General features: G+C 40.9%; 1 protein-coding gene across 9 annotated transcripts in view; it reads right to left on the reverse strand.

The window, feature by feature from the left end:
- The window catches only part of syne2a (spectrin repeat containing, nuclear envelope 2a), a 113,075-nt gene that overhangs the window by 33,505 nt on the left and 56,459 nt on the right, over positions 1 to 23,111 (reverse strand). For all 9 annotated transcript variants that reach the window (XM_084082367.1, XM_084082363.1, XM_084082364.1 and 6 more), the window contains 23 exons: positions 22,838 to 22,915; positions 21,760 to 21,869; positions 21,557 to 21,650; positions 20,465 to 20,572; positions 19,592 to 19,747; positions 18,554 to 18,754; positions 17,392 to 17,493; positions 16,946 to 17,137; positions 16,425 to 16,595; positions 15,958 to 16,107; positions 14,883 to 15,082; positions 13,498 to 13,630; positions 11,979 to 12,152; positions 10,222 to 10,371; positions 9,304 to 9,471; positions 8,698 to 8,853; positions 8,176 to 8,346; positions 5,057 to 5,227; positions 4,160 to 4,293; positions 3,763 to 3,958; positions 1,899 to 2,081; positions 1,005 to 1,118; positions 80 to 234 (listed from right to left, as the gene is read on the reverse strand). In XM_084082367.1, coding sequence (XP_083938493.1) covers positions 80 to 234; positions 1,005 to 1,118; positions 1,899 to 2,081; positions 3,763 to 3,958; positions 4,160 to 4,293; positions 5,057 to 5,227; positions 8,176 to 8,346; positions 8,698 to 8,853; positions 9,304 to 9,471; positions 10,222 to 10,371; positions 11,979 to 12,152; positions 13,498 to 13,630; positions 14,883 to 15,082; positions 15,958 to 16,107; positions 16,425 to 16,595; positions 16,946 to 17,137; positions 17,392 to 17,493; positions 18,554 to 18,754; positions 19,592 to 19,747; positions 20,465 to 20,572; positions 21,557 to 21,650; positions 21,760 to 21,869; positions 22,838 to 22,915 — 3,467 coding nt within the window. The remainder of the gene's footprint in view (positions 1 to 79; positions 235 to 1,004; positions 1,119 to 1,898; positions 2,082 to 3,762; positions 3,959 to 4,159; positions 4,294 to 5,056; positions 5,228 to 8,175; positions 8,347 to 8,697; positions 8,854 to 9,303; positions 9,472 to 10,221; positions 10,372 to 11,978; positions 12,153 to 13,497; positions 13,631 to 14,882; positions 15,083 to 15,957; positions 16,108 to 16,424; positions 16,596 to 16,945; positions 17,138 to 17,391; positions 17,494 to 18,553; positions 18,755 to 19,591; positions 19,748 to 20,464; positions 20,573 to 21,556; positions 21,651 to 21,759; positions 21,870 to 22,837; positions 22,916 to 23,111) is intronic.

Below are 23,111 nucleotides of genomic sequence, written 5' to 3' on the forward strand. Positions count from 1 at the left end.
TCCCCATGCAAAATAAAAAATGAAAAACACCGGCGAGCATTGTTTTCTGTATTCTGTGTTTTGCCTGAAACAAGCCTACCTGTTGACATGAGATGCATGAAGCAGGCCTTGGAGCCAGTCCCTTTTGAGTGCTTGCAGTCTGTCAGCCTCGTGGTCGGTAGGCCTCACACAGCAGCTCATCACACTGAGATCAACCAGTGATGGGAACACATCATTCAGCTCAGACACAAGCTTCTATTTGGCAGAAGGAAAGACAAAGGTGTTATCTCTCAAATTATACATAAGATGATTTAATTATACGCAATTCTCTCTCTCTCTCTCTCTCTCTCTCTCTCTCTCTCTCTCTCTCTCTCTCTCTCTCTCTCTCTCTCTCTCTCTCTCTCTCTCTCTCTCTCTCTCTCTCTCTCTCTCTCTCTCTCTCTCTCTCTCTCTCTCTCTCTCTCTCTCTCTCTCTCTCTCTCTCTCTCTCTCTCTCTCTCTCTCTCTCTATATATATATCACACACACACACACACACACACACACACACACACACACACACACACACACATTTCTAACTTGACTGTTTGACTGGGAATATGGGCTCATTGTTGGGATTTTATCGACTCAACTTGTAGATTTATTGATCATGTTTGTTGGGTGTTGAATGTTGAGTTTTACTTGTTGTGTTTCCTACTGTAGTAATAAAGATTTAAACGTTGAACTTGTGTAACATTAGATGATACATGGCTTGTCTCAACACAGCACACGTCCAATACTGTGTACACAGCTTACAGTACACTGCTCACACTTGGTCTGACCCCTATTCATGATTATATCACTTGTATTTGTTTTTTTGCTAAACTTTTTTATATTGTACTTCTATATTATCTCTGTGTCTGGAAAGAAAACGTGCCAAGTCCAATTACTTGTGTGGGAACATCCAGTAATGGCCTAAAATCAAGACCTTCTTGTACGTACAGTAGGCAGGCAGGCACATTAACACATTAGGGAGTGTGACTCACCTTCACAGAGGTGATTTCACTCAAGTTGGTTGGCAGCCTGTGCAGTATGTTCTGTGCTTGCTTCTCAAGGGCCTCCAAGGTAGTACAGAATGTCTTATGTTGTGCCAAGTCCTCCTGTACATAGAGAACAAACCATTGATACAGAACATGTTGTGCCAACTCCAAGTACTATTGTCCGTACATAACAAAACATGGACACAGAACATCTTCTTTTAAGTCCTCTTGTACATAGAGAGCAAACTAGTGATATGATTTGTTATATTAATATTCCAGGATCTATTGATCCAGCGGTAAGGTCCCCACACAATGCTACTGTATACTACACCTTAAAGGTGCTGGAAGTGATTTTATTTTCATTAAAACAAGTGTTAAATAGCTCTATATTCCCATTTCTATAGGATGATTGTTCAGTAGCAGGGGTCTTCCCATCTCTCCAGCTCTTTAGAAAACATAAAATACCTTATAAGGGCGGGATACCAATTTCATACCAGGAAAGAGAACTCATACAGGATACTGGATAAACAAGTGAAATTGGAAGTGATAAAATAAATAAATAAGCAGACAAAATTGGAACTGAAACACATGCTGATAAATTATCTTTGTGGGGTTCTCTCTCCTACAATTATGAAATTAAACCACCTGAAAATGTGTCTGACAAGCACTTACATTTGTCTTAAAGAAATATCACTTACAGCACTTGTAATTATGCTGGCCCCAAGCAACACTATTTCGTAATAAAAATAATACACTGTTGATCATTTGATTTTTTAAGAATAATTTAGTACCGTACAGTGACATTTGAATCATAACGTGGCATCATCGCTGTCTTATTTTTTTTCACTGGAAACCAAAGATCTTTACATCTTCATTGATTCATGAATGTCATTTTCTCACCTGAAGATGTGCCTTTGTCCCTGACAATGTTTGGCCAAGTAGCAGGATGTCACGTGACAGCAGTCTGGTCTTTGATTGGATGACATTGGCTGGCAGGGGTTCCAGGTGTCCAATAAGAAGCTTGGACGTCGCGAACATATTTCCCACGCTGCTTTGCAAATCTTCGATGCCATCCTGCAATTTCTGACAAAAAGGGATAACGCTTGTAAAAAGGAAAACACCTTAATAACAAGAATGTCACTGCCTGCAGTGTTGTCACAGCTGTGTTCTAAGTGCATGTGACAATAGAAAAACTTGGACCTTGAGAATAGAAGTATAAATGAGACTAAATGAGAGTGGTAACAAGTACTTGTAATTATTTACTTCTCACCTCATGACTGACGCATTTACAGTCCCTCAGCACATAAAGACTATCAAGGAAAATGTACAAAGTTGTTTTGACAAGAAGACATGTATAGTACAATCCAACATCTCCGCTGATTTAATATCCGCTGCATTTGGCAGTCAAATGAGTTCTAGCTTTAGGTATTTTGTGTTTATAAGTGCTGCTGAAATGTGCAGAGGCAGAAAATAATTGGGCAGTGGAGCTCCACAGGGAGAGCTTGTTTACGCAATGACGTCAACTCCATTCTGGTCTTCATGCACTGAAATAAAGATGTATGTGCTTAGTCATCTTGAGTGCTACCTGATCCCAGTCACCAATGTTCCCAGTTCCTTTCTCAGAAAAAATAAAAACATCCCAATTTACCTTAAGAGCATTACAGGGGTGTGTGTGTGTGTGTGTGTGTGTGTGTGTGTGTGTGTGTGTGTGTGTGTGTGTGTGTGTGTGTGTGTGTGTGTGTGTGTGTGTGTGTGTGTGTGTGTGTGTGTGTGTGTGTGTGTGTGTGTATATGTGTGTGTATATGTGTGTGCGTGTGTGTTGAGAGAGAGAGCGAGAGTGCGAGAGAGAGATAGGAAGGTAATAAGCAATGTGTGATTCAAGCATACAGTCCATTAGACTACTCTGAAATGGACTGCCATCCTGTTAATGGCGTGCGAGGAAAGCAAGAATGAATGTCTGTGCTCTAAAGAAGTCTCTGAACCATTTTGTGGGCTCTAGATGCTCTTTTCTCAGTCATTGCATACTGTACATGCAGATCCTCATCAACAGTATCTATGAATTCCATAGATCTCTGCCTGTGTGCACATCTGTCCTTGGTTTTTGCCCAAACAGGAGGTGCCTGACGTCACAGTACTGACACCGATGATGACTGACGTCATAGACTGCCCTTCACATACTCAGTACTGCCCGCAAAAATAAAGGGCTTCCTGAATAACCCTCACACACTGGTGGGGTGTCATATCCTTGTGTACGTCCTTGTGTGTGTTTCCAGCATGTGCCTATAATGAATCAGTGTGTATGTGTGCATCTTCCACAGTGACAGCTGTGCGCTTGGCGACCATGAGGCAGAGAATCCCTCAACCTGTAGGAACAGAGCTGAGCTCTCTCTGACACCTTCTCAGTACTATAGCTTATTTACATGGCCTAAAAAACACGAGGAAGCCAGTACTGTATATAAGATTGCTTTGTATATTGGAAAACGGACAACTTGAGTACTAAGATATAGGAAATCCACGGAAATAGAAAGATGCCGTTTATTTACCCATGACCCTGATGATGGCACCTTACAGCTGACACGTTGGCTTCACTTTTATATTGAACCTTTCACTATATAGGGTGGTTAAACTGTAATAACTGGGAGTGGGACCTCTGTGCTGTTTGCTGTTCTGAGAGGTTTTAGCTCTTCTGGTTCCCCCAGAACACTCAGTTAGAATCCACACAGCAGGCTGAAAAGCTGTCACAAAAGCTGTGGGCTGAACTCACCTCCACTGCATCAAGCTCTGACTGCATGTCATGTGGTGGTGTTCTTTGGGATCTCGCCAGCACCTCCCACTGACTCCGTAGCTGTTGCAGGTGCAGGGAGCAGTGGTCGGAGAGCTGGATGTACCCGTTCCAGAGAGAGAGCACCTCCTGAGCCCTCAGGAGCTCCTGGTTCACCTCCTGCACCACGCTCGTCCACCTAGGGAGTCGCAACAGATTTGTGCTGAGTGCGGTTTCTTTTTTGTACGCTAATTATAAATTCTGGGATGAGAATTCTACACATACAAATACATACACGCACATACATACAATAGATCAATATTTAGATAAACATAGACATACATAATTTATCCTACCTAAGTACTAGAAATCAAAATTTGTCATCTATATTGGCTCTGACCGTGTTTTCTCTCCTTCCATTCGCTTATTCAACAGCTGGGCAGTGCCAGGATCGACTGTGTTCCGCAGACGCTGATATGATTGGTCCACAGCAGCACAGAGCTCCTCCCCTTCACTAGCCTTCTCCTGGACTTGCTGTGGACATAAAACACCTTTGGGTCTGGTTGGTTGTCAGCACCTCACTTTACAATACAGTTATTCACTGAGGATGGACTACATCCTGTACACAGTGGTTCTCAAAGTGGGGTCAGAGGACCCCCAGGGGTCCGTGAGGAGGTTCCAGGGGCTCCCCAGCTAAATTAGTTAACAATATATCATCAAAATCAGTTCAACCATTTGAACCCTTTTTAAAAATGTACAACCTCACAAGGTGTCGCATCGTGACACGTTATGAGCTTGAGAGTTTTTGCTTTTTTTTACAAATCTTGAAAAAAAATGGAAACATTTGGAATATTTTTAGAAACATTTTAACAACACAAATCTTGTATGGGGGTCCCTGCAATGGGGTCCTTGACATGAAAAAGTTTGAGAACCTATGCTTTAGTAGACCTAATTAACCACATGAAACCTAGCATTCCTATTTTGGGCATGTCGTAATAGGGGGAACATTTGGCCAAAATAGCAGATCTACAAGCTTACAACATGTCGCAATGCGTTGTGATCTTTTACATCTGCTATTTCCAGAAAAGAGATTTTGTGTAGAGGGAAAAGTACAGACCCCATGGGGGACATCGGTCAACAAAGTAAAGGTTTAATCTACTACATCTACTATTTAAAAAAAAAAAATTAAAATCTTGATAGTGTGAGAACTACTGATTTAGAAGAACCGGCCTGAGGTCTTAATAGGCTAAGCATACAGGGTGAGAAAGGATGACAATTCTATAATTATCTTACTCACCTGAAGTTGCTCTACATATGCCACTGCTTGCTTGTGTGAGAACAGACTAGTGCATTGATGCTGCAGAGTGCAGCGCACCCTGGTGATGTGGCGGAGGACCTCACTCAGCTCGTGGTCAAAACCACTCCATGCCTCTAGGGTGCGTTGGAGAGCTGGTCTCAAAACCTCCATCTGTAAACCGCCAGGACAAACAGCATAATGTCTCCCAATATCTCCACTTCTTATTTATCTATATATATATTTTTTATGTTTTCTGTACATCACTCTTCCTGTTGATAGACGTTAAAGGCTAAGCCTGCTTCTCTCAATTGTCCATGTTTCTCTGCCATGGACTTTTAGGGTTCTACTGTGGTAGAGGATGTCCGATATTATCGGCCTCCCGATATTATCGGCCAATATTAGCATAAAAATGTAATATCGGAAAATATCTGTATTGGTTTTTGAAAAGAAAAAAAAGTAGGGGTACATCCTTGGCCTTCTGGCAACGTGTACAGGAAATGTGGTTCTCAGTTCTGTGGTTTGCAATACTATCCCCGGTCAGACAGACACACACTGACAGATCCTTTCCTAGACGACTCGGCTCAATTATTAATAATATAATAATAACTGATAAATTGTTGATATTGTACATTAGGTAGGTGAATATACATGAGAGGATCATCAAATACTGTATTTTGTCCCCCTGAAATCCTTTTCTTCTGCAATCATTCAAATGGAACCCCAGAGAACAAAACCTTGTTCTTCATACAGTTACAACAGGTGTTTGAAGTCTTGAATTGTTATTTTTTAGGGGGAGGTGTAGCAGTAGTGGCTCAGAGCTCATGTATTCTCTTTTTCAGCAACGTCCTGCTTCACACTATTGGCCACTGAGCCGCTTCAGTGGAGTACTGAGCAGCACTGTTGAAGTGCTCAAGGGCACTTCAATGGTGTTGAGGGAGGGGGTGAGTGTTGCTCATTCACTTTCCTACCCAGATTCTTCTGTCATCACTGAACCCTTAACCACTTAACCCTTAAAGGTTTATCTACCCATCTCCTGTTTGGATCTCCCTTCCACAGAGTATTCTGGTTTCGCGGCGATGCGTAGATATTTAGCGACTTCGTACAGATTTGACATCACATCATCTTTAGTACTGAGCGTGCAAGGGGCGAGCAATGTGGCTTTGGTAAAATTAGCTTTAATGTATTTCCCATAACGAACCACCTCTTCCTTTCCTTGGGGGGGTCCATAAGATGGGGACAAGCTCTTTCTCTTTCTTCGTATTGTTGTTGGTGCCGACTTCATAGCTTACGTCATACAGAGCAAGGTGGCAATGATCTTCTGGCAGCTCTTTTAAAAATCTTGGGAAGTACCCACATATGTTTTTGGGCTTGTCCAAACAGATCTCCTTATCAGTGGCCATGCTTCCGGCATCGTTATCCCAACGCAAGATCACAAACTTCCTCTGCGGCCGCGCCATCTCTCCATAAAGGTTGGTCATTACGGTGTCGGGCATTGCTTGAATTTTAGCAGGCGTGTGAAATGAAATGTGAGCTTACCATAATCACAGTAATCCTTAATCATATTCCATCATATTCAAGGGCTTTTAGAGAGAAATGAGACAGACTCCAGTCACTTTCAAATTAGAGCACGGAAGAGGGCAGGTGTGTGTGTCTGTTGACGCTCGTTAATGTTATAGGCATCAAGGCAATTATGCTTCTGCACTGTCAAATAGGCCAACATCTAATATAAGATTAGTGGGACTCATTCAAATGACCACCAGTGAGTCCCGGCCGGGACTCATCTGAAAACCTAACAACATCACTGTATTATATTAGATTTGTTAGATATTATATTGATATTATAGCTATTTATTTTTTTGTTACCTGACAATTAGTTGACTTTTGTCGGTATATCGGATATCGGTAAAGAAGTAAATATCGAACATCCCTAACTGTGGTCTTACCTTTTCCTATGGCAGTAGCATAAGCTACCATGCTACTAAACAACGGACAAACACGATGAACGACAACCTCAGTTGTTGTCTTTAAAGGGCCAGTTGCAAATCACCTTGAAAAGAAAACATCTTATTCTATTGGGTGTTTTTTACACAGATCATAATGCCTAGCAGCAGTAGTTTCTGAGCCATGTTGTAGGATAGCTATATTAACACATTGAGTGCCAAGGACGTACATCTACGTCCTTTCAGATCCAACCGTTGAGTGCCATAAACGTATAACTATGTCCATTCCACAGAGTATATATATATTAGGATTTGTAGAAAAACACATTATTTTTTTGCCAAGTTTTTTTTTTTTCTGCGGCTCTCCAAAGATCGTCAAAACACGGTAAAAAACGATAGCATAAGTAGGAAAATATACTGCTCAACAAAACATGAATAGCCACATCAAATGTAACACCAAGTAAGTTCAACTTCAGCTAAGCAAAAGTGATTGTGAATCAACTGCATCAGGACCAGAACCAGAATAATTGGCAGGTCCACTGGCAACCCGTTCTCATCACAGTTGAGATCACAATCCGCCGACTCATCAAGAGCATGGCCAGACGCGATTTTGACATTTTGACATCCGTCATTTTGTTCTCAACAAATTATACAATGTACAACAGTATTTAAGTTTACAGTTTTTAAGTTGCATGATTCAGTATTTAGATATTTGATATTCATTTTATCAGACACACCCCCTTTCCTATACAAATCCATTATGACTTCAAACTCCATTTTTAACACGTTAGATTCATCAACAACCCCCGTCCTTGGTTCTGGTGACTCATCCTGCCTCCCTAATACGTGAGGGGCCATGTTTTTTAAAAATAAATGAAAAAGGTAATTGGAAAAACACGGACTGAAGTTAAAATGGGTTCGTATAGGAAGGGGGCGTGTCTGATCAAATTAATATCAAATATCTAAATACTGAATCAAGTAACTTAAAAACTGTCCGGGTGCTCCCAAAAGCCTGAGTAGACGATAAAATGACCCAATTTTTTTTTAAAGTGAAATATCCCTTGGTCTATGTAAAACCGCCAAATACACTTGTGATTCAATTCACAATGGTGCAAGAGGCCCTAAATGTCTCAGCCTGTATCTCCTTAGACCTAAAGAGTCAGTGACTTGTTCTGTTACCTCCTGCTGGAGAGCACTGCAGGCCTGACTGACACTCTCCATCTGCTTCATGAAGGCAGCATCACTAGGGTGCTCCCCCTCCTCACGCCCCTCCTCCTGGACGATGTACGCACGGGTGGCTTGCAACTCCTGCAGTGCCATGGCCACCTCCTTGGCTCTCTCCTCATTAGCCTGGGAGAAAGCAGACACAGTACAGCTTTAGTTTTTAATGGTCTGGAAACCATTTCTGACATATTCTGAATCTGAATTCCCTCAAAGGTTGAACTGATGTTTCATTGAAGCATTGTATTTTGGCTACTAAAGAAGTCTCAACATATACAGTATGTATAAATATTTTTCTTTTTTTCCACGCCCAGACACAGACAGACACACACACACACACACACACACACACACACACACACACACACACACACACACACACACACACACACACACACACACACACACACACACACACACACACACACACACACACACACACACACACACACACACACACACGAAAGCACAATGCTGCACCTCCCACTCCAGCAGAGCCTTTTGAGCCAGAGTTTGACTGACAGGATGGCGGCATTTGTTCAGTCTTTCTGTCTCCCGTGTCACCCGGCCACAGAGACGAGCCAGCCTCCTCTCTCTGTCTGTGCACGTGTGATGCATCTGTTCAATCTCACGTATCTGAAGAAAAGCAGTTCACCAGAAATTAAAGTTTGGAACAGAGCACTCTGTAAACCCCTGTTTCAGAAATGTGCTACATAATAAATCAGAATCACAATCAATCTTTATTGTAACATCACATGCTCATCAATGCAGTTAACAGATAGATAGAGAATCAGATCATAAAAGAGAGGTGAGGGGAGCAGACATAAAGTGCATAATATAGAACAAATCTGCATAATAAATGAATGGAAAGCATCCTATGTAACTAAAGTGCGTAATAAATAAGAGTCAAGAATGTATATGAGACAGAGTCCATTTAAGTTAGTTCAAGTTTAGTTCAGTTCGGTCTGTGCAGTGGCAACAGGATTAGGCTTATAATGATTTAGTAAAAAACAAAAAAAAACAATGATGATGATGAAAAAAGGGTAGTAGTAGTAACTAATTGTATTTTGTGAGTAGCTGACGTGCCTGGCAGTCGAGCTCTGCTTGTAGTTGCTGCCAGCACAAGTGGAGGTCGCCCAGTCGCTCGGCATAAAGAGTACGTTCAGAATGGATGTGCCCTACTGCCATCTGAGATCCACACTGACACAGGAAGTCCAGAACAAGTTGCCCGTTGACAATACCTGTCTTCATCTCCTTTAGAAAGGCAAGAAAATCTGCAGCTTAACAAATAGGAATAATTACAAAAACTAGCACAAAGCACTTTAGACTGCAGCATGGGTCAGCTTTGATATAACAGTATTTCTGCCTACAATAATACTGAATGCCCAATGTGAAGGAAATGCATTAATCATACTGTAGATCCACTGCATGGACACATGTTAAAACCAGAAACAAATATGGGAACTATGCTAAATTAGCCAACCATAAGCGGTACTTAAAATTGCTTAAAATGTATGGTGTCCTCTATGCACACCAACCCATAATTATGTAGATAATTTGTTTTTGTTTTTTTCTGACCTGAATCCGCCAAAATTGTATGCAAAACTGCCAATGAACGCTACTACGTTTCTAAATTTTAACAGCTAACAAACTATGGGTTTATAGACACATACACATACAGTAGGCGGATACACTGCAAAACACTAAGTGTAAAAATAGACCAATTGGGTTCAGTTAAATTACTCATTTTGCATTAGCATTGATTAAAATGAGACAGGAAACATGCAGGAATTTAGCCACACTGCTAAGAGGAGGATTAAGTTGTAACGTGATAACATTTAAAGATGCAATCATCCAACCATCATCTAAATTACTTTAAGAAGTTATGTGGCTATGAAAATGAAACTAGTCTGGACGAAAAACATTTGAATGAAAGTGCATTATACGACCATAAAAGTAGAGTGATGGCGAAAACAATACGACAGGCAATGGAGACAGGATTACCTGGCAGTGCAGTAGGGTTTGGAGCAACTGATCAGCATCTCTGGCTTGAAGGACTGCCTCTCTCTCCTGATTTAACATGGTGTTCAACTTGTTCAGCCAGGACTCTAGCTCAGACAACAGCCCCACCGGGGGCCATCTTGCCAGCAACAGCTGATGGACAGATAGATACATACATAGAAATATGTTCTAAAACGTATATTTGAAAAGATGCCATACATGTTTCACATTTATCTGTGCTGTGGGGACACTCATTAATTTCAGTCGTTCATCATGATTTACAAGCAGGTCACACTTTTGTATATACTGTAATGCTGTTGCACAGACCATTTAATGTTGTGCCTGGTCACACTTCTAACTGTTTCTAGTGAGGTAATATTGCCTCCTTTAATTGCCCTCTTCAAAATCTGTCAGCTAACAGTCAGACATCAAAAGGAAACTCTTTCTAACATGGCAAACGTGGATGCATATTTTCTACGCTGTAGATTATGTGCTTGGATCACTTCATCACGTTTGGTATGTTTCCTTCAGCTTTCAACACCTGACTAAAGAGGATTTTTCTGTCCATTTATGGTTGCAAATCAAAAGTGCTCACATAACAATTTTCATTTGCAGAGCCAAATTACTTGCAGCTTAACTTAGTTTTCCCTCAATGATATTGATCTGTAGCTATGCTACATCAACACATTACGTCACTTTCTATTGTCCTAGAACCGAGAGAATGTAGCTTGTTTCCATCGGTTAAAAAAACTACGTATAACTACTAACAGTATAAGAGCTAAGCATTCCGTTACAGCTGAAGATATCACTAACACCAAGAAAGTGCATCATATCGCTCCAGTTCTTAGATCTTTACACTGGCTCCCTGTCTGTCAAATAATTCATTTCTCAATACTACTCAGTTATTTTAGATCAAAGTAAAAAAGAAAAAAAAAGAAAAACACTCACTGTTTGCAGCTGGGTTTATTGAGTTTTTTTCATCATTCTTCTGCACTTAAATTTTACTCTCTTAAGGCATTTACAGACAGGGTGCGATTTCTCGCACGGAAAAAAGAACACATGGTTCTCTATGATAAAAACTGATTGACCAATCGCACCCTGTCTGCAAAGGCCTTTATTCTTCAGTTTTATTCTCACTTTTTATTTTATTAAATTCATATATCCTTTTATAATGTGTTTAATGCTTAATGTTTTATGTAAAGTGCTTTGAATTGCCTTGTTGGTGAAATGTGCTATACGAATAAACTTGCCTTGCCTTGTGGTGCCTTGCCTCATACGGTTTGCAGAAAAGCCCTGTCTCACAATCACAAATATCCACACTGGGAGCTGTCCAGCACTTAGCCCCATTACGGACCTCTCACTCCGCTATACTGCTCCGAGATGAGGTTCCACTAGGATGTCTACCGGAATCGGTGGAACACTGGCAAAGGGTCCGTGAATTACCTTTTTCGCCACATCATATACAAAAACTAATGGTATTCCCAAAATTCTACAGATGTTTGAGGATATTCCGGAACCCTAACTTCTTAGAACGGGGCGAAACAACCGCTTAAATCGCTTATTTAGTCAGCCTGTGGCCATGTTTCCCATTCAACCCGGAAAAAAAACCTACGTCAGGTGCCAGTACTGCTCCCGGTTCAGCTACAATGGCCACAACATGGCCACAGGCTTATTGAAAATAATAAAAGAAAATGTAATACAAAAAGGTTAAATAAACACTGATGAGTTTACAATGAGGATTCTATGATTGCTCATGGTACCTGTAGCTGTTTGTCCAGGGCTTTGGACCGGCCAGATATGAGCTTGCTCCACCTGAGCTCTATAAGGGCCAGTTGATTGCTCATCTCAGAACAGTTGGCTTTATTCAGACGAGTACCTGCCCTGGCGACAGATGTCTTCTGGGCTGATCTGGCCTGCACCTCCATGGAGAAATCCTGCAGGAACATAGCACAGATGTGGTTAGATACTGTAGGTCAGAAATCTCTGTTGCATATCACACACAGTTCAGTACAGTGGATGTTGCAAGCCCTCACCTATGGAAAGCATTATAGGACCATCAGCGCTGAAACAAAAACATCATGGGCCCCAATGAATTAACATCTGAATTACACACCTCTTGCTGACGGCACCAACCGATAGTAACCATCAAACACTTTCAACCTGCCGTTTTTAAAAAATTGTTGAACATTTTAGAAAATCTTAAAAAATGTGCACCTGGCTATAACAACGTGCCCAAAATAGGGATGCCAGGTTGGAAAGTGGTTAGTTCAGCTGAAGTTGACTGTTTTGAGCTGCCATGTATTATTAGAATGTCTCATTCCAAACAACTTAACAGCAATACCTTTTACTGTACAAGTTTTAGTACTGTGAATCAGCAGCGACCTCCTGGTACAGTATTATATGGCATTATACTGTATGAATTCTGAAGCCCTTCACACACCAGGGCATGTAATGAGCACATCCACACAGAACACGAATATTACGTGTCGATAAAAAATCAAATCATCAGGTCAGCCTGACTTCAGTCATCTACATGATCTACAGCATGTCGTCTATGACATATCTATGACGTGTGACTCAAAATATGGGCTTCGCAGGTTTCACCCTGATCAGAGCCCCATTGACTTCCATGATAAAAAAAAAAAAATGTCATAAAGTATAAAACGTGAAAACAAATTATTGGAGGCATGTGGCTTACTGGCATGCAAAAGATTATAAAGATAAAGATAGTTAGCACTGATCTGTCCAGTTGTTTGCGATATTAGCACACACATACACGCACGCACGCACGCACGCACGCACGCACGCACACACACACACACACACACACACACACACACACACACACACACACACACACACACACACACACACACACACACACACACACACACACACACACACACACACACACACACACACACACACACACAAGAGGCATCTTGTGTGTGTCCACCATTGTGAAACAAACAAAAATTGAAATGAGAAAACAGTCTGTACAATTAAAAAAAAAAAAAAAAAAAATCTTCAGCCACATAAATAGGCATTCATCTGTTGCATCGAGAGCATCAGCAATGAATTTCACAGAGCAAGTTAAAAGCAAGTGTCTTTAACTATGTTCCAGTATTATGTCATTTCATATTACAGTATATATATCTCTTACCGCCTTTACTTATCCAAGAAAGCACTTTGGTTCAGTTATTGTATTTCAGCACCATCATTCATCACACTCAGAGTCTCCCTAGTACGACCAAAGTCATCAACTGCTCTGCTTCTTACCAAGAGTTGAATGACACAGCTGGGAATATGTTCCTGATTCTGGGTAGTGCCGCCAACCACTCCCGACAAGGTCTCCAGCTGGGTGTGGGCCTCCGACAGCCATTTATCTAGTCTCTCTGAGTCTCTCTGGTATCTATGAGGTGGGGGAGAGAGATGGTGCGTCAAATATATATATATATATGTATTTAATTCTCTATCAGAGAATGAAATAGGACACAGAGAAACAGGTACAATACATTTTTTACAAATCGTCACTGTCAAGGCAGAGACGATTTATGTCCAAGGCTATTACTTTTCAGGAAATTAGAAAAATGACCTGTGTTCCAATGAACTCTGTACCTGTAATTTTGTTTATTCAGCAGTGACACAGACAAGGTAAAAAAGAAAAAAAAGGCAGCGGTGGAAGAAGTACCGGTATTCAGATGTTTTACTTAAAATGGAAACACTCACGTAAAGTAAATCGAAACTGTACGCAAGTACAGTACTTGAGTAAATGTACTTTCCACCAGTGAAAATAGGGCATTCATTCATGGAAAAACAAAGTTTCTGCCCAACAGCGCGGAAATGATGATGTTGTTCCATGCTGATGTGTGTTACTATAACAATGTAAATAACATTTGCTGTAGAAGGTTTTAGACAGTCTAAAATTAATAATAATGTGGGTCTGCAGAACTGACTTCCACCAGCATAATTCTTGTTTTACATTCCCTTCCTCTTTCAATTATTTCTGCAGAGCTCAGTGGACTGAACTGGAATATAATCTATTTCCACAGATCATGAAAAAAATTGGTTCTGGCCAGAGATTTTTTACTCACTGGCATATTGCTACAGATGTGATAAAACTTATTAAACTGCTGATGTATCATTTATACCTGTGGATAAGTAATAAAAAGAACACAAGTACTGGAAGTGGTCTAATCTAAACTACTTTCTCTGTTCTTATGTTGAAATACCAAAGTAAATAACTTCTTATAATGGAAAGCAACTTGTTTTCTCACTAAATGCCTTAACATTATCACAGCTTTGACTTAATAGCTTTGCACTTGATATACCATGGTAACTCACTGAAACTTGTCAAAATAACACAGGAACTGCTTGTCCATTTCACGGACTTCTTATAACAGTCACACATAATCATTGCTATATTGTACTGTATATGATCTCATTATCAAGAGAAAACAACTTCTATTTGGTTGTTTGTGGGATTATTTGCTGAGAAGATTGCATTCTGTACTTATTGCCTGCTGCAGTTGCAAATGTGAATGCTTTCTAACGTCCTCCCTCAGTTAGTCTCAAAGTGGGGTCCAGGGACCCTCAGGGTTCTATGAGGGGGTTCTAAATGGACCAAAACTTTAGAGGTCTTACAGGTTTGAGAACTGTCCTACCTGGACCATCTGTCCTGGATGTCTTGGCAGCGCCTGATCTTGTGCTCTGTCCTCCTGTGGAGGCTGCGCCACCGTAGCTCCAGAGCTCCTCCTGCCTGGCTGGCTGAGGTACTGCATCCTGCATCACGCTGCAGCATGTTGCCCTGATCCAGGAGCAAGCCTAAAACATCTCTGCTCTGCTCTAGCTGGTCCAGCACTCGCTAAGGGACACAGAGAATCAGGAATGATCCTCTCAGTAGATTTATTTGTCTCAATGTCATCTAGTCATACTTCTTCTTTATTTAGATTATATTTTTGACACCTTTATTTCATTCTTGTATCCTTGTGTTAAAAACCGACAGATTAATAACGGACTGAACACAGTAAACGGTGTGTCAATGAGCATTTTAGTTTTTTTCATTGCATATGAAATTTGAGATTGAGATTGGGTCAGATCCAACAGTTCTGGAACTACAGCTTGCAGAAGTATGCTTTTTGGAAAATGTATGGTCTTAAAACAAAGTTAATGAATCTGATATAGTAAATAACAAGAATGGGGAAGGTTGTCCAGGTATAGTACAGTAAATAAGTATCGGTCAGGTTGTTCCGTATAACAAGTATAGGGCAGGTTGTTCAAGTATACGGAAAGTTGTTCCCCCGCCTCTATACTTGGGAACAACCTTCGCCAAGTATAGGGAAGGTTGTTTATAGGGAAGGCCGTCTTGAATTCAGACGGGGAAAATTACCACAAAATGAGCAAAACTGAAACTAGGGTAAACAAATATAAGGAAGGAAAAAAAGATAGGAAATAGAAAGTGTGCAGTAGTGAACGATGTGAAGAGGAGAAGGAAAATTAGAGAGGAGGAGTGAAAAACTCCAATCAACTTTAATACTCTAATAGAGTCAGTCCCGTAACCTGAAGCTCATCCAGTGCTGTTAGCAGGGTTAATTTGTAAGAACCCCCAAAAATGAAAAAGAGGAAAAATACTACTTGAGAGATCACACTACAGAGAAAAGCAAGTGTGTGACGGCCTGGTGGGGAAGAGGAAAGAAGGACGGTAAACCCCCCGACCCCCAAAAAAACAAACAGGCTAACCTGGCAGGTATCCAGTCTCTCCTTTATTTGTTCTTGGGGACAGACGTCGTCATGGTCATCTCCTTCATGCTCTCTGCCACTGACTAGGGTCTCCAACTGATCCAGCAGTTGGCCCAGTTGGCCATAGTCCCTCTCCCACTGGCTCCACTCCTACACACCAGCCCCCAAAAAAACGGGCTCGTGTCATCCCATGAGGAAACGTTTGCGCTGTTCAGTACTAGGAATGATAACATTATGCCAGTGGTGGAAAGTTTGACACATTTTTGAAAAAAATTCAAGTACTTCTACTTTGGTACTAGCGTATTTTGATGACAATACTTTTGTACTTTTACTCAAGTAAAGTTTTGAATACAGGACTTTTACTTGCAACAGAGTCTTTTTATATTGTGGTATTGCTACTTTTACTTAAAAATAAATCTCAGTATGGTTATATCACCACTGGATTATGCACAGTTGACATGGCCAACCTGAACCCTGGTCTGAGAGGCCACTTCATCTTGCAGAATTTCTTGGTGCAGAGCGTTGATCCTGAGTTCTAGCTGGATGTGGTCGCCTGCCAGACTCTCTAGCGCCACCGGCTGGTGCTGGAACAGATGCCGGAGGAACGCCGCTTGGGATCCAAGGACCTGGAACAACTTCTGGGTGGTCCGAAGTTGTGGGAGTAGGACAGAGGTTGGAAAGAAGGGCCAAAACATGACTAGGTCAATAGAGAGTCTCTGTGTTGCGTTTTCAAAATAGTTTCTAGTTACATGCATTTCTTAACCATGTAAACTCTACAGTATCTACGTTGTTGTATGACAAATAGCTGATCTACAAGCTCGCAATGCAATGCTCTCTTTTTCTTTCTTTCTTTTTCCCCACAAATTGGGACACCAGGGTTAATGTGGTTAATACAATCCAGTTACACAAATAAAGGTCTCCAGACACTTGGTTCGGCAGATATTTCTAATTTATGCCACGGATTTAGCACAAGGAGACAGTTGCATACCTGGTGTCTGCAGAGGAAGGGTTGTACTTGGCTGGGGCTGGGAAGAACTCTGGCCTGCTTTGCGGTGTACGTGCTTAAGCTCTCTTCACCCAGATCCAAAAGGCTAGCTAGGCCCTGGAGCAAGGCCCTGGAACTCTGCTGCAGCTGGGCTGTCTCCTTGGGAGACTCTCTCACACGGCTACTTAACACATACTGTCAGGAGTTGAACACAAAATACTTAAAGGGTATAATGGGATAATGGGTGTTTTTCTACTTTAAGTCATTCTGGTGGTGCTACAGTTGCTTTGATGGTACAAAATGAATGTCAGAGATTCTATTATTCGCATAACCTGGGTCACACTAACGTCAGCTCCTATCAAGGCAAAACTTACTGAGGAAGAGAAGATTTTTTTTAAATGCACGCACGCACGGTCACACGCACCCCACATGATGGTTGCTTTGCTTACCTCCACATTAGGGCTTTCCTTTATGTCTTTCATTAAATCTGTCTGTCCGAGGTCCATGTGTTCAAAAACACACACCTGGCTCTTCACGTGCTCCAGTCCAGCCTGCATGAAGAACATGTCCTGAATGTAAAAGGCTTTTCTGTGTTGGTTTAGATGTGGTATACTGTAGGTTATGTAATATACTGTATGGTGCATTGTGTAAATATTTTTTCTTCACAAAATGTTGGTACTGTAGGAATGAAAATGTAATTACAACAGTTGATATTCTACCTTCATTTTAACTTCCTTACTTGTACAATTTAACAATCACATAATTTTTTTTCGGTCATCAAATTATTATTTACTGAAATCGCACACAATAAATGGGCCTGCAACAGAGAGATTTTGCATTTGATTTTGGTTTACACAATTGAAGCATACTGTAGAATGAACATAAAAACTGAATTTCTAATATTGTTTATTATTCTTACAGATCTACTGAAGTTGCTGGATGTGGAAACAGTTACTTAAAGGGATATTTCACTTTCAAAAAAACTTTTGGTCATTTTATCATCTACTCAGGCCTTTGTAAACTGATTAATTATTTCGATATTTGATATTCATTTTATCAGACACGCCCCCTTCCTATACAAACCCATTGTAAGTTCAAACTCCATTTTAACCATGTTAGATTCATCAAAAACACCCGTCCTTGGTTCTGGTGACTCACCCTGCCCTCCTAATGCGCGAGGGGGCCGTGTTTTTTCAATTACTTTTTTCATGTATTTTTTATATTTTTTTTGAAAAAAAAAAAAAAAAAAATACAATAAAAAATGTAAATGAAAAAAGTAATCGGAAAAACACGGCCCCCTCACAAAAGTTTTTTACTTTTTTTGTGAAATATCCCTTTAAGTCACTTTGTTTACAGTATAAATAAAGTCATTTGTTAGCCAAACAAGGAATGCTGGATCAATCTCATTGCAGTCCAATAGGGAAAAACTAAATATTTACACCAGAGACTGAACAAACACATTGAGTAGAACAACACTAGTCTAGAGGTCTTATATTATCTATGATGATCACTGAAAAAAAGCTGATCTACAAGCTGACAATTCATCACAGCGTGTGACGCGTTGTGAGCTTGTAGGCAGGTTGAGAATCAGAGAATGTGTGTAGTTCCTACCTGATATCGTTGTGTGAGGCTCAGGTGTGTGTGGAGGTGTTTCTGGGATGAGCTGAGCACTGTCTGGGCTGTATGGAGACATTGCTGAAGGCAGGTCAGACAGCGCAGGCTGTCTGGCTCCTCTGCCAACAAGGTAGGTCTGATCTCTGCCTCCACCCTGCCCAGGGTTTCACACAGTGTTTCAAGCTCCGTCCATAAACACTTAGGGGACAAAGTGGGAAAAGAGTTTCATGATTTATTCCTTTATTTAATGACTTAACCCATTAAGACCTGGAACTGTGTCATTTCAGATGTGGGCTAAAAAGCATTATTTTACACTTTGGGCTATTCAAAAATAGCAGATATACAAGCTCATAGCGCGGCACCGAGTGCCGCACTATGAGCTTGTAGATCTGCTATTTTTGAAAAATCGTGAAAATGTGTGCAAATCTTTGAATATATATATTTTTAAAGCGAACAACTCAAATCTTTGCTTCTGGGGGTCCCTGGAACAAAATATTTTGATGGGGGTCCGCGGCCAAATACATATAATTTTGGGGGTCCTTGACATGAAAAAGATTGAGCACCACTGATTTAGAAACATACGTTTTTCAGAAAACTGTTGGGATTGAGGAGACATGTAGAATCGGCTTCAGGTCTCAATGGGTTAAAACCTATATATACTTAGTTGACTGGGGCAGCAATGCTTGTAGATCAGCTATTATTGATGAATGAAGTGTCATGCTTCAAGTGAAGTCCAGGCATGAACAATGATCAAACAAACACCTACTGTAAAATAAAAACCCATAACACAAACAGGGTATCTAAATAACAATACACTCGATTGGCAGAGCGGTTGTGGCCGGGTCTTGTCTGGGTCTACTACAATATCTTACATAAAACTAAACTACAAGACACACTTTATCATCAACTGTGAGATTCCTAGGTAATATTCTGGGGTTGTGGCGGCGACACAACAAATAAACACTAAACAATTGCCGCAGGAACACTGGCGAGGTACATGGACACATGTGGGATGTACTTTAACGCTTCATTTACCTCCTGCTGCAGTGATCTTAGCTGGTAGTCATCGGGAGCAGTGCCCACAGGAGCCAGCAGGAAGTCTGTGATTCTGTCCAGACAGAGCAGCACCCTGCGCAGAGCCAGGTACACCTCCTTCTCCACAGGAGGATGGGTACTGTCTGCACAGCTGACCTATAGGATGTATCAGATAATATGAAGATCATCAGGAGAGGAGAGACCAGAGGAGGAGGAGAGGAGAGACCAGAGGAGGAGAAGAGAAGAGAAGAGAAGAGAAGAGAAGAGAAGAGAAGAGAAGAGAAGAGAAGAGAAGAGAAGAGAAGAGAAGAGAAGAGAAGAGAAGAGAAGAGAAGAGAAGAGAAGAGAAGAGAAGAGAAGAGAAGAGAAGAGAGGAGAGGAGAGGAGAGGAGAGGAGAGGTCACAGTGGTGAACTGACCAAGTGATCATCCGATCGTCACCAGCACCCACAAATTTCAAATATGCTATAAACAACTTCACTTGTGTTTGTTGTAGTTGTGCAATTTCATCATGTCTGTTTAGATTCAAAGTAGCTGGGTACTTGACTCAGCTCCTTTACAAGCATAGTGTTTATACATGGGCCTCGGCAGTTCGTTAAAAATGAATGGTATGAATGGCCGTTTAGTAAATAGCTTTTAAATAGCACAGTTATACAAGAACACAGCACAAGGAGAGACATTACAGGTTTCATGACATCACATTTCTATTTTGTTTTAGGTTTTCTGACCTCAATTACACCCAAAAAAACAGAACTTTGAACATTCAGCGGATTTTCTGTGGTCTGGGGTTTTCTGAATAATTAGGCTCAGAAAAGTGCTGTGATTTGCCCATGGACTTGGATGTCAAAGTCCATTAGAGACTGAGACGATATACCTCTGTTGCCATGCTGTGCATTAGTTGCTGTAAGGAGGCAGTGGAGTCCTGTGCCTCATGGAGAACAGCAGCACCAGAACCAGTCATCTCCATCTCCTTTTCTGATACCTAAAATAAATCACAGGAGATACATATAGTCACACATTCACACACCCAAAAAAAAAAAACGATCTACAAACTCACAAAGCAACGCAAGAAGTGTTGTGAGCTTGTGGATCTACTATTCGGTGTGAGACACCGCAGGTATGGAAAGAAACAAGAGAAAATGACGAACATCTTGACGAACAATGACGAGATGGAACGAGGGCAGAAGAGAGGAGGAAAAAGGGAAGGACAGATAGAAGAACAAAAGAGAGGAAAGACAGAAGGAAGGAAGGGCAAGAATAACAAAAAGGCAAACAAATGAAGGGAAGAAAGAAAAGGATGTAAGAAATTAAGGAAAGAAGGAGGGAGGAAGCAATGAAGTAGAACAGGAAACAAAAAAGAAAGAGCCTTTTGACCACAGATGTGACTAATCATGCATCCTTTGCTATCAATAGCTTGTTTACATCTTCAGCTCACATTCCAGTTTGGAGCGTCATTTCACGTTCACCCATCATCATTCCGTGTAAGAGTTCAAACCATAAGTTCATGTTGATTAGAGTTTAACCCATTCAGACCGGGAACACATCTGTGTCATTTTAAGATTTCTTTGGCTATTCAAAAATAGCAGATATATAAGCTCATAGCGTGGCACCGAGTTCCGCACTATGAGCTTGTAGATCTGCTATTTTTGAAAAAAAAATGTGAAAATGTGTGCAAAGCTTTGAATATATATTTTTTTATATTTGTACAAGATGTTGTTCCAGGGAACCCCAGAAGTAAAGGTTTGAGTTGCAAATGTTCGCTTGAAAATATACATATTCAAAGATGTGCAAAAAATGTTCACGATTTTCACGATAGCCAAAGAAATCAAACAATTACACAGTCAGATGCTTTCCCGGTCTAAATGGGTTAATTGAAGGATGATTTCACGTTTGAGTTCAAAGCATCATTTCGCGTTATAGTTTCAAACGTGATTTCATGTTAGAGTTTGAAGCATCATTTCCCTACCTCTCCTGTGGAGATGAACATGGCTTCATGCTCCTCCCGAACCTTTCTCAGAGTTGCCAGTTTCTGAGAAAAGTGGCTGTGGAGTTGACTCCATCTAGAGGAAACAGAGGTGTGGACATGGATGTGTGCTGTGCAGCTATACGTTGTATGCTTGAGACTTACAGTAACACTCGCTTTAGTGGTACTAAAGCCTGGCCTTTTACCTGATTTGTGTCTCTGTGGTGTCCTGGGCCTGCTGTTCCTCCCCTGAGCCACCATGCCTGGCAGTGAGGTGCTTATGTTCACTCTGCTCATTCAGCCTACACTGGGCCTCCTGGGTGGACGGAGGGAAGTGTCCAAAATTAAATTAAATAAGAAACATGATTGGAAATGTGGACAGACTTTTGGTAATTGCATCTAGGTTTTGTTGCAATGGTAATCAGGGCTAATACAGGTACGTTATTTAAATCAGTGGTTCTTAGTAGGTCCTTTTTGTTTGCTCCATCAAGATTCTAATAATAATTTGTAATTTGAATTTTAAACGCTGCACTCTCATTTTGAAATACATCTGTTATCCACTTATGCATCATGTACTGTAGCAGCCTTTTTGCTCTCAGCTTTGTCATGATAGTAACATGAGAGACTGGGGTTAGGGCTGTATTTAAAGGTTTCATGACATTCAGTTTTACAACACATTAAAAGTCTTGGTCATGGTCCTTCAAACGTGTATAAAAGGTTTTAACTTAACCCCCCCCAGGAAAGGATAGAGGAGGCGAGGAGGAGAGTGGGCGGGATTAATGTGACTTCACTCTCCAAGGGGAAATCACAGATTACTTTTCAGCCTAATTATTCAGAAAACCCCAGACCACAGAAAATCCACTGAATGTTCAATGTTTTTTGGGTGTAATTGAGGTCATAAAACCCCCCAAAAAACATAAAAAATAAAAAAAAGTTAAAATGAATGTCATAGAACCTTTAAAGCATATTAGAGCATATTGCCCCAAAATATGACTAAACATGGTATATCTGAGATAATGTATTCTGCTTCACTCTTTAAATCCAGTATTTTATCATTATTGTATATTTTTCATTGTATATTTTAATTATATTACTATAAATGTTTCGCTTTAATATATTATTACGTACAATATTACGTACATTTTTATTAAAAATGGTGTGTGTGTGTGCTTGTGCGTGTGCGTGTGTATGCGTTTGTGCGTGCGACGTGCGTGTGTATTTTAGCATGGCCCTTGCACATGTTTGTCTGACACAAGAGGTTTTTCCTGTCTGTCAAGCACTCACCGCCAGGTCTTGCAGTGGTGCTGTGGACACAGTGAGAGGCTTGTTCCTGCCCACTGACACCTCTTCAGAAGCAACCGTCTGTTTGAAAGAAGTTGCAGGAAAAAACTGTGTTTGTTCAACTGAAGTTGAAGACTGTAGGGAGTGAATGTATGCTGCAGCGTGTGTGTGTTTCATCAGTGTGTATGGGAGACTCTTCCTAGTCAATGTCAGGAGCAAGAATATGTCTGTCATTGGCCTATAGTGGTTCTCAAACTGGGGTCCGGGGTCCATGTTC

Source organism: Gymnoscopelus microlampas, assembly GCF_963454915.1.
Source record: "Gymnoscopelus microlampas genome assembly, chromosome: 16".
NCBI lineage: Eukaryota > Metazoa > Chordata > Actinopteri > Myctophiformes > Myctophidae > Gymnoscopelus > Gymnoscopelus microlampas.